At 35.6% G+C, this 17377-nt stretch overlaps 2 protein-coding genes across 3 annotated transcripts in view; one reads left to right on the forward strand and one right to left on the reverse strand.

Annotated features, from left to right (window-relative positions):
• Positions 1 to 4525: 4525 nt before the first annotated feature.
• On the reverse strand, positions 4526 to 9282 carry inab (internexin neuronal intermediate filament protein, alpha b). Its single transcript, XM_051118859.1, has 3 exons — positions 7938 to 9282; positions 7145 to 7269; positions 4526 to 6925 (listed from the first exon to the last, which is right to left on the reverse strand). The coding sequence occupies exons 1-3, from the start codon at positions 8973 to 8975 to the stop codon at positions 6673 to 6675; spliced, it is 1416 nt and encodes a 471-aa protein (XP_050974816.1). The 5' UTR covers positions 8976 to 9282; the 3' UTR covers positions 4526 to 6672.
• A 4884-nt stretch (positions 9283 to 14166) lies between these two features.
• The window catches only part of nt5c2b (5'-nucleotidase, cytosolic IIb), a 30621-nt gene continuing 27410 nt past the window's right edge, over positions 14167 to 17377 (forward strand). The window contains exons 1-2 of one of the 2 annotated variants that reach the window (XM_051105695.1): positions 14167 to 14352; positions 16147 to 16270. In XM_051105695.1, coding sequence (XP_050961652.1) covers positions 16167 to 16270 — 104 coding nt within the window. In that variant the 5' untranslated portion in view covers positions 14167 to 14352; positions 16147 to 16166. The remainder of the gene's footprint in view (positions 14353 to 16146; positions 16271 to 17377) is intronic. The other variant, XM_051105675.1, reaches the window with a different exon arrangement.

Raw genomic sequence — 17377 nt, forward strand, 5'->3', positions numbered from 1 at the left:
ATTTTCATCTCTCTTCTTTGTGATTGTTGTTAGATTTATAAATGTATAAATGCATAAATGTAAATAAAAGTTCAACAGTACTGTATTTAAGTTTTCAAAATTTAAGTTTTGCAGTCTTGCTAGTATATATATATATATATATATATATATATATATATATATATGCACAGCATAAATGAGTACACACCCTCTGAATAAATAAAATATGTAATTTCTTAATGAAAGATTGGCAAAATTGAAATGTATTAAACATATATTTAATAAAAAATAAAAATATATGCCAATATTTTCTGTAAAATAAGTAAATTAGCCAATTTTGTTTAAATGAGGTTTTGCAGAAATGAGTACACCCTAGATTTAATTCATCAAATGTATAATATTCTAGTACTTAGTATGTCCTTCAGAACTATAAGTGTACAACTCTGACCCTTCTTGGCTGAGTGTATATGTTTATGACAAAATGCCACTTCTGTCCTGTTTAACTCCCGGAGGACGACCTCCTTAAACACCCTGGTCTTTAATGGTGAGCGCTGTTCAGCTCGTCTCTACAGAATCCCCCACAGCTGCTCAAGAGTGTTAAGACTGAGTGAAATACGTGTCCAGTGAAGGATTTTCACCTTGGGAGAATGAATACCTTCATTGTCATATTGAAAAAAAATGGCCAACAATGCAGGGAATGAGGATTTTGTATTACATCACACAGTGGTGTGTGAATTCATGACAGCACTGAAAAAGCACAACTCCCTCACACCTTCAGCACTCATCCCTCTAAAAGAGCTGTACTACCACTGAATGTCACTGTGGGAGCCAGGCACTTATCACTGTACTCCTCCTCTAGCAACACCATAACATTTTGGATGCTTTTAAAGTTTTATTTAATAACTTTCAGGAGAGTGTAATCATTTTTGCAACACAACATTTTATCACTTTGAAAAGAAAATCTTCCTGAATATTTTCCTGAATAATTTCAACATTCTTCTTTGGTAATTGATCAGGCAGGCTTGTTGGAACAAGCTAAAAGAAAACTAACATGTCTTCTAAGTAAAGAGTAATTGCTGAATTTGTTAAGTTTTAAAGGGGGGTGTACTCACTTATGCTGTGCACTGTATATATACAGTGCACAGCATAAGTGAGTACACCCCCCCTCTAAAACTTAACAATTTTTTTTTCCTTTATAAGTGGGATTTTGGCCAGTAGTTGTATGCAGTAAGGCTTTTGGAGACAGGTTTGTCTTTGTTGTTACCTTTAAATAACAGCATTGCTTTTTTTTAATAAAAACTAACCATTTCCATTAGACAAATTAAGTGTCTGAACCTATCTAAAACTACATGTTTAACAAATGCACATGCATTCACACAATGTCTATCATTCTAACTTTAGGGCATGTCTCTTGCTTATCTTGTGATGCCTGGCTGCTCATGTCAGTCTGGTCTCTACAGGACATTTGAGGAGGTCATTTAGAGTCTATGTGCACTGAGGTGTGGATAACACATCCAAGTCCATTTCTACTCTGTCTCTGTCACAGAAAGGAAAAAATATAAACAATTTCATGCCTGTCCATAATAGAGAAACATGCTGACACTATGCAGTAGGAAGTCAGTCATCAATAGCATCAGAATTACAGTCTCTAATGATGTTAGTCAGGTGAAGTCAGATGTACCAAATGATACAGAGAATAGCAATGGTGTATGAGCTAAATAAAGTCTCTCTTTAGGCTTTTGGTGTGAGAGGTGGGTTTTAGTGTGCATTTGTCACAATGGGACGTTGGCAGCATTGCAGGGATATAAATCTTTGAATAACTGCAGTGTGTGTTATTGCCCACACAGCTGTCTACGTCAGCAAACAGCACAGAGATGCAGTCACGAGTGTTACCTACCACACACCGTATGTGGGCTTGGGAAAACCAGATGTAAATGTGTGTGTGTTTACATGGAGCAGTGATGAACTATAGCTTATTTTTGTGTCCTCACAATCAAATTGTTCGTAATTATTTTAGGATTTAGTGTCCATTGCTATTCACTAAGAAAGAAAAAAAGCCACAATGGAATTGTCCTTGTCCTCTTGACTCCTGATCCCTAAAGACTCACATAAACTAGAATATGATGGATTATGGGGTCGCTGCAGGATCACAAGAGGCACAAAGTTGAAGGTGGGCTGCCTGCTATGTTATTACGCTCTATCCAAAAAATAAATAAATAAATAAAAGAAATCTGTGAAAAAAAGGCACATTGTTAAGGTTAACATTAGTTAATGCACTGTTAATTAACATAAACCTCAATATTTTTACAAACATTAACAAAGTTCAATAAATGCTGTACAAACAATGTTGGGATGGTCACTTTGGAAATGTAATAAGTAGATTACAAGTTACCCTGTTGTACAGTACTTAAGACATGTAACTGATTTGATTACTTTTTGATGCAATAAGAGCTGAGGGGTCAAATCTTTTGAACAGGATGAAGATGTTCAAATTGTTCCTATTTTGTTAAAATATTTTTTTTTTTTTTTCCATTTAGTACTGCCCTTCGGAAGCAACAGAAGATACTTGCATGTTTCCCGGAAGACAAATTAGGTACAATTTACCTTGATTTTCAAATTCAGAAAGTTTTCACCCTCCCCGGCTTTTAATGCATCATGTTTCCTTCTGGAGCATCAGTGAATGTTTAAACCTTGTTTAATAGTTGTGTTTGAGTCCCTCATTTGTCCTCAGTGTGAAAAGATGGATCTCAAAAACATACAGTCACTGCTGGAAAGGGTTCAAATATGCAGAAGATGCTGGAAAATTGAAGAATCTGCAGGACTTGAAGAATAGTGCTCAGTTTACCTGTTCAGAATAAACAAGGGACTCATGAACAGCCATCACAAAACGAAAAACATAGTCATAGATCATCCAGGTAACCACACACAGTATCAAGAAACAAGGGTTCCCAACCTTTTACAGGGGGTTATTTTAATAATTGCAGCTATTTGTTTCTCTTGTAGACTATATGTAAACATCTTTTATGTAAAATATCTTACTCATGACAGTACTAAATAAAAAATAACATGCATTTTGTATGATCTCTCTTATTTTGTTAAAATTATTCACATTTTTACAGATTCTGCAAGGGGTTCCCAAACTTTTGCATAAAACTGTATATTGCTCATTTTTAGTTTATGTTAGTTAATGCATTAACCAGTGTTAATGAGGGCTTATTGTAAAGTGTTATCATTTAGTTTAGCTTGATGTACTAAAATAACTAAAACTAAAACTGAAATAAAAATGAATAAAATCTATATAGAATTATAGTTAATAATGCAAATAACAAAAACACAAAACATTACAAAAGCTTTAAGTGAAAATAAAATAAAATCAGAAAATCTAAAACTATAATAGTATCTCATTGGTACTAAAACAAGATTGATACACTGCCCTACAAAAGTTTAGAAACACCCCTGGCAAAGTATGGTTTTGGACGATATCAACATAAATCCTTATAATTTTTTGGTGCAAATACATTGAAGTAACTTGACATTCTCATTGAAGACCAGCAATATTAATTTTCATTTTGATTACATAGTAATGGCAATATATACAAGTCAAAGTCAGACATGCCCCTTTGCCAGCTGTGATGCCTGGTTACTGGTTTAAACTTGGCCCAGGTTTTTAAAAGATTTTTGGGTCAGCACACCTTAATAGCTTCAACAATTTATTGCCAGTTAAGTTTAGAATACAATGAATTTAGGCCCGTATTATGCAGAGCTGTAATAGCTGCTGATGGTGGATATATTGATGAATCGAAAATTTTAGTTTTTTCTATGTATAAACTGTTGTAATAAAATGTAATAAAATATGTTTTTGTAGTTTGCGTTGTCCCTCATCAGTGCAAAATGATCACAAATGAAAAAGGATTCATGCTAATATTGTCCAAAACCCCACTTTTCTAGAGAGTTTCCAAACTTTTGGATGGCAGTATATATATACGCTCACAAAACACCAGGCAAATGGGTTTTTCATCAAACCCTCTCATTAATTATTGCACTTGAGACCGTTTGCATTCCTCCTCCACTCTAATCGTTTGTTGAAAAGAGTAAGCCATAATTCGTAAACACAAAGGTTTAAAAAGGCTTGGAAATAAAGCTAAGTGTCATATTCCCACCACACACTGCAAACACTGATAACCTGCAAATGTTTTTTTTGTTTTTTTTTTTTTTTTTAAAGATCTATTTTTGGCATTTTTTGCCTTAATTGATTTAACTTGTATAAATTAAAACATATAGGTTGATTCAGTTATATTAAATAATATTTTTGACTTGAATACAACCAGTTAATATAGATACGGGATATTTTCAATGTACTTACAGGTCGAGAAATGTAATAATTATGGATAATAATATTATGGATATTGACATTTAATGTCTTGAGTTCTACTGCAAACATGTATTACTTGTTCTGATGCGTAAAATAGAAAACTCTATAAGTTTCATCAGCCATTTCCAATGAGATTTCAGAAATTTAAATTTAACAAGGACAGACACATTAAGGTGAGCTTCATAATGTCAAGTCTTTATTGGTCATGTGCCATATAGCAGTACAATAATGACTAAATAGAAATCACATCAACTACATTCAGCTCCTAAAGTTTTCAGTCATCCAGTACACAGTGGCCCCTACACACTAGATAGCAAACAAAGTCACATTCTTAGCAGAAATAATAGGTAAATGCACACCTTGCCAGATTCAGAAAGCTGCTGGTGGCTTAAGGCATTTTTTTTACAACCTAGAGCATTCATACATGTAAGTAGCATTTTTAGATGGATTGTTATTGGTGTAAAAGTGGGTTGCTTTTTTATGGAATGCTGATCGCACATGCATTACAAAAAGTTTGGCAGTGCAGGTTTGAAATTCTCCTTCTTCAAACTGCATTCTGTCACCACGCTTTCAGCAACCACCATTCACCCTCTCAAAAATAGCAGAGCAAATCTCAAAATGTTCAGATTTTCATGACAAGGTTACCAGGCCTAGTTAAGGAGCATCTGTGAGAATGGAAAGACAAAATTCCAGATTTGCCTAACATTCCCTCGCAGCTAAGCATGCCACTGCCACAGTGTTCATCGGAAAAATGAATTCCGACAAAGTAATCCAATCGGATTCCATCATGCAGTTCTTAAACTGACTTAAGCCCAACTATATCAGTCGGTTCAAACTGTCTATAGAAAGAGTGCAGCAAGTCAGGCTTAACAAAGCCATGACATAGAGGCAAGTGGTATCAAAACCTGGCAGTGTAGCAGAAGTGATATGAAGAAATTTCACTAGCATTAAACTTTCAGTATAAGTTATTTATCCATAGTTCATAGAGGTTCACTGTGACAGTGACTTCTTTGTATGAGAGTACACTAGATTCAAGTGTTTCAGATTGTGAAAAGTGTTAGTGACTGCGTTTCCACACTGTCAATGTGCTTCAGGCATCCACGAACATACAATTTTGAAATATTTTTGCATTTTCTAACTTCTAAATATACTGTTACTTCATAATATTTGTATTACCCGCCCAAACACAACCAATTCTGGACTCAGAAGCGGCAGGCTAAACTGAACTTAAAGCTGGCTCAAACAAGCCCTTTCTTTCTATGTCTTGTTTCTCACTCAAACTCACACTATTAATCATGGTTTTACACTTATCTTCCTATTTTCCCAATCATTCCATATTCCTTCATTCTGACAGTTGATATGAATGAGATGCTGTTTACATACATTTAAGTGCCCTGACTTGATTGGCTATAAAGTATTTGTCAGAATTTGTATTCATCACAAGCATTTAGCAGCATGTGAAAGGCTTCAGCAGTATTGTGTAACATTTTGCTCTCAGTCTTGCCCATTGGCTGGTGAACTAATGCAGCCTTAAGTACTGAGAGGGATGGCAGGCACACTGCTATGAAAGTATAGGTAAACTTCTGTTGGACCCATATACAGTCACCATGCAAACAGCAAAAGCACCTCATGCAGTGAGGACTTGCCATTAGGCTCAAATCCTCATCGCTTTTAGTCAGTAGAATATGTTTAAGAGCAGTCTTGGAGAGGAATTTGGCTGGGTGGAGTGTTTTCGAAACTATGCATGTCTAGCATTTTTATTTATTTATTTATTGGCAAGAATGCATTATGAGCATGCCGAGAAGTTAACCGCAAGAACAGTTAACCGAGTCAAGAAACAGATGCAATTCTGATACGATGACACTCCCAAATGGCATTCTTACTAGGGCTGGCATAATGCAAAGACAAGACAACAATAATTGCTTTGCTTACAGCTTATGCTTTAAGACAATATTATTGCGAGTCAGGTTTTGTGCTGGCTCTTGGAAAAACTGCAGCACAGTAAGCTACCTTCACCAAAGCTAAACACATAGACATTTTCTTAACACAATGTGCTGAGAGAAGCCTGTTATAGTGCAGAAAAGTGGCGATACGACTCACAGTGCAGCCCTGGAAACAGAGAAAGAGTGTGTATTGAGTAGTTAGTGGTTTGCTACAGAAGGACCGCTGCCCTGTGATTGAGTGGGAGGTGAACTAGTGGAGAATATGCTAGATTCCTCTCTGAGACCCCCTTTGTGGATGGGAGTTGCTTGGGAAAAGGAAAAGGACGGTAATGGAGAAGGCAGAGGGAGGAGAGGAAGAAAGAAAGAGGGTTGAGACATTTAGTTTTTCTGGTTGGTGGGGTTCACGTCTCCGGAGTCGATCATTTCATTCTTCTTGGAGTCGTCGGACTGGGAGGAGCCTTTGCTGGGTTTGCTTTGTTGATGCTTGTCGTCGTCATCCTTGACCTCCTTCTTTCCACTAACACTGGTGCTGCTGTACATGCGGGACTGGTAGCTGTAGCTAGACATCGAAGGAGGGGCAGGGTAGGTGATCCCAGTGCTAATACGTGTCTCCTCCCCTTCCAACAGTTTCCTAAAATGAATAGTAAACGAGAGGGTGAACAAAGAAAGGGTGGTGAGGTAGGATTTTTGGGTGTTAAACATAATGAAGAGAGAACAATAGAATACATTTCTGTATCACATTAGCTAATTCCATTAGAGCAATTCTCATTTTTATTTTAGGTTACAGGTACGTTGAAAAGAATGCACTAGCATTCACCGTCGCATATTAATAACAAGCATAGTTTATTACCTGTAAGCAGCAATCTCTATGTCAAGAGCCATCTTGACATTCAGCAGGTCTTGGTACTCCCTAAGATGACGGGCCATCTCACTCTTAGTGGTCCTCAGCTCATTCTCCATCTGTCCAATTGTATCCTGGATGATGTAACATGATATAGCTATAATTAAAAAACTGCTGTATGTAGATTAAATTATTTGATTTGATGGTAGAAATCTCTAAAGACATCCAAAAAACTTTTTTTATAAAGAACCTTTATTTTTGAGACACTGCACATGTATTGCAGAAAGAAAGAAAGAAAGAAAGAAAGAAAGAAAGAAAGAAAGAAAGAATTAAAAAAACAGTAGGCTTCTTTAACCTAAATGCAATGATGGTTGTGAAACATTTAGATTTTAGTTTAGTTTTTTTTTTTTTTTTACAGGCTAGCACTTGCATTCATTATTTAGTGACACGTTGTCATTATTATTTGATGATAACTGATTTATTAAAAGGTTTGGAAAGCCTTATGAATAAAATATCCAATATAGGCTGTTAATTTAACTTAGTAACTGTCTGAAATCATTTTAGCACCATGGACAGAGAAGCAGTAACATTCACAGTCACTTGCTGTGGTCACGCCCATTTCACGGGGATCTTTTGTCTGCTGTCTGGTTAACAGAAGCAAAAGTTTCAAACACTATTCTATTTCTAAACAAAAATATATAGCGAATATTTGTTATAATTTTAAAGAAGTGAAACTCTTTGCCGATATCCATTATTTCTGACTCAGTTGAACACGTGTAAGATTCAAATTGAGGAAACCAACCTGGTAGCCCATGACCTCAACATTGTGCCTGTCCTCCATCTCATGAATCTGCCTTTCCAGAGATTCGTTGGTGCCCTTTAGGCTCTCGATCTCGATGGTCTTGGACTGCAGCTGCCTCCTGAACTCGTTGAGCTCTTCCCTGCTAGCGCGAATGACCTCGTTGCTCTTGTTGGCCTGTTCGCTAAGATCGGCGAATTTGGACTTGTACCACTCTTCGGCGGACTGCAAGTTCTTATTCGCCATAGATTCGTACTGGCCGCGAATCTCCTTGAGGGCGGAGGTGAGGTCGGGTTTGGCCACTTCCATCTCCACGGACACCTGGGAAGCCTGGATCATGTTCATAAGCTCAGTTACCTCCTCCTCGTGCACCTTTCTCATAAAGTTGATCTCATCCAAAAGAGATTCGACCTTTTTCTCCAGGTCTAGGCGCACCATTGTGGCGTTGTCCACGTCTTTCTTGAAAGCTCTAAGCGTTTGCTCAGCCTCCTCCCGCAGTCGCATCTCCTCCTCGAACTTCTCCTGGAGTTTCTGGAGGTCCTCCTCAATGTTGTCGCGCTCGAACATCATCTGGTTCTTCTCCGCGTTAAGCTCCTCGAGTTGGGAGCGGAGTTCTCGGATCTCCTGCTGGTAGAGCTCGGCTAGACGGGACGGTTCTGACTGGCGCTGGCGCAGGGTCACGAGTTCGGTTTCCAACACTTTGTTGTGTTGCTCCAAATTGCGAACTTTCTCGATGAACATCGCGAAGCGGTCATTGAGCCCTTGCATCTGCTCCTTCTCATTGGTACGGATGATTTTGAACTCATTATTAAGCGCGGTGCTCTGAGTGAAGTCGAAGCTTTCCAGAGTCAAGGATGAGGATGGGAAGGCAGATCGGGTGGTGCGCTTGTAGGAGCTTGGGATGCTCGTGCGGGTCGTGGACTGGGATTTAAACCCGCTCCGGGAGCTGCTCAGCCGGGATGGAGAGGCTGAGTAGCGGGTAGAGTCCCCGAAGATCTTCCGGTAGGAAGAGGCAGAGTAGATGTCGGATCCGTAGCTCATCTTGGCGTTTGAAGACAAGGAGCAGAACCAAGGCGGCGTCTCCTTTTATAGCAGGGCTGTCCCAATCAATAATTTACCCGTGCTGCTCCTCGCATTCAACCTTCCTTACTGCAGATGTTTCAGATGAACCCGAAGAACTACGACAAATAAGCTGATCTATAGATTATTTTTAACTTTTAAAGGCACAGTGAGTGCTTTTTGCCCGTGGAAGGTGTTGTGCTCAGTGTTTCACTGGAAACTCAGGTCGGCAGCAGCGAGCGGGTGGAACTGTCCTTTTTGGCGCAGTGCTGATGTCAGCAAAATATCATATCGTTTATTTCTCACTCATAGGCTACACCACGTCACATCTATGAAGAATACCTACTACCACCCACCCCTAAAAAATAACACACACCTCTATTAAGAACACACCCTTAAAGACATGTCATTGTGCTAAACTTTGTATATTACTATTATTATTAAAAATAATAATGATAAAGCAGCTGTGGTTCTAAGAAAAAAGTAATGGTGTTATAAACATTGAGCATGACAATTATATTAATTCCTATATTATGCATATTCCTTCACAGGTATAATTAAATTATGTTAATATATACATTCATGTTAAATTTGCTATTAAGATCTGTTCATCAAATCATTGTTTTTGTAGAATGCCAAATAGGTTTAGATAAGTCTGTTGACGAGTTCACTGAGTTCAACTGCGATGGGTAGTGCAAGGAAGTCTGGGAATGCCCCCTTTTTACAGTAAAAAAATATAAAGCGGTGATTTGTATTTTATGACATCCATTATTTTTATGGCCAATAGGATAATATAAATAGTTCTTTGTAAATTTGTAGATAATTCAGGCTACTGTGGCATTATTATTTTTAAGTAGCCTATTTACTACCTACATTTAGATTAGTAGGCCTATTAATAATTTACTTTTGACCGTTTTGACCTGTTTTGAGTTTTAATATTAATGCAAAAGGAATTTACCGTCTACAATCCGTGATTATAGGCTAGATTCTCACATATGGAATAAAAATGGCAAACAGCCTATCGTAGATTCACCCTCTCTATAGTCCGTATATGTAATACAGACATAGCCTAAAAGTATATATGTTAAATTCGTGAGATAGGGCTGCACTGTAAATAATGTCTAATGCAAGGAGACAGCAGTTATTATACAGTGCTGCCATCTGTTGGGCGCTTCGAGATCTTAACAGATTGCAGGCAAACAAACAACGCAAGGTTTGGCCAACTTTCTGTCTTGCATGGCCTTCAGCTTCAGATAGTATTTGTGATACAGGCATTTTGTTTAAATGCACCGCGTGAACTAATAAACTAATAAATGAGTAACAACATGAGAAGAAAGGTCTAAATCTGTCACTGTGGGTAGAAATGTATTTATCATTAAAAAATTAATTTTATTAAATAACCTTAAAATGGATGTCATACTACATGAGATACATTTGATCTATAACATCTTAATGAATTGTTTTTACTAAATATAATAAATATATTATTTAATCTAATTAAATCATCCTGCACTATATCAATATTTACATCATTCATCGAATTAGATAAACATTATGCCTAATATTTTTTATATAGTATATATCTATATTAATTACATGTAGGGCTCACTTTATTGATTCCTGAAGGAACATTTCTGTGTAACAACATACTAAAAAGAGTAAGCACAATATACATAACATACAATACTCAAGAGCATTTATAATACACACCTGCCAGGTGGTGTGTGAGTATAATACAAATATCTAAATATGTTGTGAACATATAATGCACAAGGCAGATGGTAAACTGGTATTCTGTAAATGTGGTATAATCTGAGGAGCAGACATTGTCACAGCAGAAAAGCAAGACAACAAGACCCTCCCTTTGGGGCATCTAAACAACACTAAATTGATAACATATGAACGACCATAGATCTTCTTTCTTTCTTTCTTTCTTTCTTTCTTTCCTTGTGGGAGAAGATTAAGCATGCACTTCAGCAAATTTAATTTAGCATTAGTTAACTATTTTAATAAACAGGAACTAACAATAAACGATACTTCAACAGCTTTACATTTTAATTATTGTTTTTGTGTTTTTTATTTTATTTTTATTTTTCTTTACTTTGGTGATATTTTACATTAAAGATGTACCTTTTTTAGAATTTGTAGTGTAAAAATCCAAACTGATCACACTGCTATCATTTTAAAACTCATCTTTTATTGCAGTTATACAGAGTTTCGGTCCACACAACCATTGTTTAAAAAAACAGGCTTAGTTTAATCATTGAAACACTATAATATGATCTTCTTTCAGTTTAGTACTTTTAACAATCAGTTTATTCACTTGTTAGTCAATTGATGTTGCTGATGTTTCAGTAATACAGGCTACCGTTGTTATGTTATAAAATACACTCACATTACCTAACTTACATAACTAACATATAATCCATAATGTCTGTAATAGTATATATTCAGAGCATTACCAAAAGATGCAATGAAGGTATGACATGTCATGAGGTTTTGTTCTAGAACAAAGTTTGCTATAAATACAGTAAATGTTCTCACTGCACCATACAACTGAATCTACTCTAGTTGACCTTTTCAGATGAAGGGAGAGTTACGCTAATTTGACAGTCTTCACCCGGGCATCTCTGATCAATTTGGGCACAGTCATTAATTGTTTCTTCTCCCTTCAACTCTGTCCTGTTCAGTGTTCACAAATTGCAAATGTTTTTATCTCTCTCTCTCTCTCTCTCTCTCTAACTATCTTTCTATCACACACACACACTTGCTTTGAACATGGTTTTCATCAGAGAAAAATAGCTTATGAACAAGAATGAACAAGAACTCATCATGTTTGGCTGTCCGTTTCAGAAATTGCAAATAAGTTATATATAATCTATATCTATCTTGAAATTTAGCTGTATCAATGACTCATTGATTAACAAGATCAGGTCGGTTTAAATTATGTGAGGTGGGTTAAATGAAACAAATGTATTAAACTAAAGATGAGAAACAAATGGAAAGTTTGATAATAATAGCATTATGAAAGGCAGTTACTGTAAATGAAAGTTTTATGTAGTTGAAACAACTTATAAAAACGTATTATGTGTAGTGAAAATGAAATGAAAATTATTTTGTGTTTTGCACAGATTTTTGAAATATGCTAAATGTTTGAAAAAAGTGAATTTTTGATGATCCCAAAGAGTTTTGAAAATGTACCACTTGCTTGTGAAAACTGTAAGCTTATGAAAAGTTGTATTTTAATTAACTAATATTAACAAAGATTAACAAATATTGTATGTATTGCTCATTGTTAGTTCATGTTATCTAATGCATTAAAAAGTTTTAACAAATGAGACTGAAATTTGTTAACATTGTTACCGAAATTTCTAATATTAGTTAGTTCTAAAATTAGTCATGAACTAATGAGGAAAAATAATTTTTACACAAATTATTCATCTTGTTTAATGTCAATTTATAAATTATGTATTAGTTCATAACAGTTCATTCAACATACAGTGTTCAATGCTAAAAAAAAACAAAACAAAAAAACAAAAACAAAAAAAACAAAAACAAAAACAGGGGTTTCCAATCTTTTAGATGCCACAGACCCCAAATACTAATGATTATCCTGGTGCATGGGAGCCCCATCTTAATGTTTTAAAAGACAGCAAAACATAGTGTAAATTATGAAAATGTTAATTATGTTTATTTCTACCAGAGACTTTTTGCCAAAGGGACTTTGATTCTACTATAGTACAGTGCTGTTAGATGTATTATTTGTTAATTTAAATATACATATTTTGTTTAAAAAAAATAAAAAATATAAATATAATATTTTGCTAATTTGTTTTAATAATACATTACCAAGTAAGATTTTTTAATGTTTTTTAAAGAAGTCTCTTCTGCTCACCAAGCCTGCATTTATTTGATCCAAAGTACAGCAAAAAAATATTATAATTTTGAAGCATTTTTACTATTTAAAAGTTATAACTCTTTTCTATTTGAATAGCCTATATTTTAAAATGTTGCTGAAAATGTGCTCAAAAACATTCATTATATTATTATTATTATTATTATTATTATTTCAAAAACAGCTAAAAAAATTATTTTAATCTTAATTTTAATTTTAATGAAAAGAAAGTTCAGAAGAACAGCATTTATCTGAAGTGGAAATCTTTTGTAACATTATAAATTTCTTTATCATCACTTTTAACCAATTTAAAGCAAATAAAAGAAAAGAAAATTTCTATAATTTCTTTCTTCTTTCTTGGTATAGTGTATATTGTTACAAAAGCTTTTTATTTCAGATAAATGCTTATCGCTGGGTCTTTCTATTCTATGAAAAATAACTAACTAACTAAATAAATAAATAAAAACTGCTCAACTGCTTTAAATATTGATAATAATAATAATAATAATAATAATAATAATAATAATATTAATAAATGTTTCTTGAGCATCAGCATATTAGAATGATTTCTGAAGGTTCATGTGACACTGAAGACTGGTGTAATGATGCTGAAAATATAGCTTTGATCACAGGAACAAACTACATTTTAAATTATATTCAAATAGAAAGCAGTTATTTAAAATAGTAAAAAAAAAAAAAAAAAAAAAAACAAACAAACAAAAAAAAAAAAACTTCACAATATTACTGCTTTTGTTGTATTTTGGATCAAATAAATGCAGGCTTGGTGACCAAAAGAAACGTCTTTAAAAAACATTTAAAAATTTAAAACTTTTGACAGGAAGTGTATTTTATTTATTTATTCATTTATTTATTTATTTCAGATGTTTTATACTTTATTTAGTTGTTTATACTTTAAAAGTGCAGTCTTACTTTTATAATGTATTTATTTACACGGTTTTTCTCTAAACTTGTCTACGGACCTCCTAACACTACTTGCTGCCCGCAGACCCCAGTTAAAAAAATAAATAAACAAAACCATATACAGTATGTTGAACAGGCTACATTAATCAAGACGCTGGAAAAGTCAGTTAATTTTAACTATTGCATTAACTTATGTTAACGAATAATACCTTACGGCAAAGTGTTGCTGTAAACAACCTCAGCTGTCATTAGACCAACCACCTTCAAGAGGCTGACGCGGTCCCGCCTTCGCATTTCTCCGTCTCAGATGTGATGACAGGTTTTGCTCCACCTCCTCTGGATGTGGCCACATCGCAAGCGCCGCCTCGTCCTGCCCCTGAACAACTGCTTACAGCACGGTTATGAAAAGACGAGCTTTTGATTCACATTAACAGTAAGACTTACAGCTTCACTAGAGTACTGCAGTGCATTCTGTCTTACTGATATTTCCCGAAGTGTTTACAGCGCTGCCTCTGCACTTGAGTTTTAGTGTATTTACGGAAGGTAAGCGAGCGAATATGGTTGAACTTACAGTTGTTGTTGGTGTCAGTGGTTTGTTTGCATGTCCCTTTCCCTGTGTTCAGCTTGAAAAGAGCGGTGATGTTTGATGTTTTGCGCGAATCTCACATTGATGTTTATCAGTGCGCTGTGTTCTATCCAGGGTCTGGCGAACTCCAGTGAAAATATATTGTACACGAACGTAAATAAACAAGATACTATGCGCGATACTGAACACAGTAAATGCTTAATGTTAGTACATCCTTTACACATCAAAACTGTCTAAAAATGCTGGATTGTCAAGCTCTGTTTCAGCCATTTTCGTGGGAAATTCTGTGGCTGCTTACCAGCCAGCTCTCCAAACGTCTTCGGTGGCTTTGTCCTTGTTTTTCAGCTGCTAAATGTAACTTTCGATGGTTATAGCTTGCAAAAAAAGCATGTAAATAGTGTAAGTCAACAAGCTGGTTCAGTATAGATGTTTACAGGAGTGCGTTTTAGTCTCTTACTGCTGCTGTCAGATGTTGTGTGGAGGCAATGGCTTGCCATAACATGTTAAGCTAAATGTGGCTCAAACTATGTTTGGATATTTGTTAACATATAATTTCCACTATTTGTGGAATAGATAGTGTTAAATATTGCTAAATATAGAGATACCTGCTGTAAAGTTACCAAAACCCGTCAACTTCTCCTATGACAGCTGAACATCCTGCCAATATAAACAACTCACAAAAAAGAGAAAGGTTTTTCTTTTTTGTGTGTCTGTTTGGTGTTCAAGGACCAAATGCATTCAAAAGAAAGAAAAACCTTCTTTCTCTTTCTGGTTTTCCCAAAAATGTAGATGCAAATCAGCCTGATAGACAACAGTGAGTCATTGTAGCTACCTGCTTGGGGTATTTTTCATTGCTGGAAGTAGGCCTATTTTTCTGTTGTTTGTTCTTGTCTGAATATTTCAAAACAGTGTTTTTTTTTGTTTTGTTTTTAGATATTTATATTACAGAAAAGAATGATGTCAATACCGCCTGAAGTTCTTTTCAAACTCTACTCTCTAAAATAGACGGCTGGTGGGAAAATCTCCTTCCTTTGCCCTTAAGGTCCCCAGCTTGTTTGTGCAAGTCAGCCTTTGTGAAGGCCACCGGCCCCAGTTTGCTGACTCAAGCTTCTATGCTGAGTGTCATTCATTTTGCTTCAATAGTTTGGATGGTGCTTAAATTTTTTTGTGAGGTGTAATTTAACTTTGTTCAAGAGAGAATAGAAAATATCAGGTTGTCTGTTTTCTGGTTGCTTGTCTGCGTTTTATTCACATACTTGAACCATTTCCATACCAAAACCAGTATTTCAGACACAGAGGTTGTTTGTATTGGCAAGCTAATTTGGAAGCATAGTATCCTTACCAGAAGTTGTGAAAATGAAATACAAGACTGATGTTTGTCAAACATTTCAGTCAGCAGTACGAAATTGATTTGAGTGGGAGAGTGAGTTTTTCTTAAATGAGTGTTACAAGACTTAATGCTATCTGTTTAAATCACTCAGATAATCAAATCAAGTAGTTATTCTCGTCTTTCTTGATTCTGATGCAGTTAGATTAGAAGTTGGCACATAAACAGGCAGAAGTTGTGCTTTGGCTTGTTTAGTAGGTGATAAAATCTACAGAAAGTAACTAATCCAATCTATGAAATCTGAGTGCATTCATACTTTAATGTGATCTTTTGATGCCTGAGATAGATAAAAAGGAAGAACCACTTAAAAACATTACTTCAGGTTTTCTCAAAGCATTTAACAGATCTTTAAATCTTTTAACAGGTTCAGAACTGAGAGATTTAATGATGACGACATCATGGAGCGATCGACTTCAGGACTATGCAGATCTCCCGGCAAACATGGATGGCCTGGCAATGAAGAAATACAGGAGAGAGGCCTATCATAGGTATATCAAATAGACTGACTCTGGGTTTGGGTTTCTGGCTTAGAAAGTTGGAATACAGAGACATCATCTCCTCAAAAGGAAATTGCATTTTGTATATTATCTTTAATTCTTTCTGTTTAGATGAAGTGTCGTTTGTTTGCAATCCACTCATTTCAGAAGAGCCCATTCAGTCTGAGAGTTTATAATAGTTTTCGCTGAGCATTCCATACTCTATGATTTTTATATTTATTTCATGTTGAGAATGTAAGCAACTCTGTCAAGAAAAGATCCTGTTATTTAGACAGCAGCTCCTCTGGTAATTTGGGATTTTAAGTTCAAATAAAGAAAGGAGCTACCTAATTATAGGCCAAACCCTGCAGCGATGTTTCAAACTACATACTGGAAATGGGCACAAGGAAAACGTGACTGAGGAACATAGAGAAGCTTGTGCAACCCCACAAATATGGAATTTGCCATGCAGTGGCGTTATGCAATCTTCAATAGATAAGAGGGGTGCCATTTGGTTTCTTTAGCACACACCGTCAATTGTGGCATTAATCCAGCCAAAGGTCGTGTCTGTAATAGCGTGTAGTTTACTCTTTCTACTATATGTGAACTTTGACTTTACATTTCTCTGTGCTGAAGCCAAAAGTTCACTGCCTTGTTCCATTACCCAGATAAGTGGGTTCAGATAAGGAGAAGTAAATGTGAGTGTCATGGCAGGGATTCCACTTTCTGTACAGTCTATTTGAGGTCCAAAGGCAGTGGTGTTATCTGGTTTGTGAGAGTGTGGTGAAAAATTAGTTAACTCTGTGGAACGTAGTGGTGGTATATTAATGACACAAAATCTGTGACCCTTACTGCTGTGTAGAAAAAAAAAATCATGTTTCTTTTAAGGTAAGTCTGTTTTTGCGGCATCCATCTTAGTAACACCTCCACCCAGGCTATTTATGTACTGTTGGTAAAAAGCTGAGGTGGAACTAAGATGGAATTCATCCAAACTGTTAAAGGAGTAGTTCACTTCCAGAACAAAAAATTACAGATGATTTACACTGTCATCTAAGATGTTTGTGTCTTTCTTTCTTCAGTCGATAAGAAATTATGTTTCTTGAGGAAAAATTATCAGGA

This window comes from Labeo rohita, chromosome 1, assembly GCF_022985175.1.
Source record: "Labeo rohita strain BAU-BD-2019 chromosome 1, IGBB_LRoh.1.0, whole genome shotgun sequence".
Lineage (NCBI taxonomy): Eukaryota > Metazoa > Chordata > Actinopteri > Cypriniformes > Cyprinidae > Labeo > Labeo rohita.

Coding starts and splice junctions, on each gene's coding strand:
- inab (XM_051118859.1), bottom strand. CDS start 8,975: ATGAGCTACGGATCCGACATCTACTCTGCCTCTTCCTACCGGAAGATC. Junction 7,270..7,937: donor TTGAGGTCATGGGCTACCAG/GTTGGTTTCCTC, acceptor TACATCATCCAG/GATACAATTGGACAGATGGA. Junction 6,926..7,144: donor ATAGAGATTGCTGCTTACAG/GTAATAAACTAT, acceptor TATTCATTTTAG/GAAACTGTTGGAAGGGGAGG.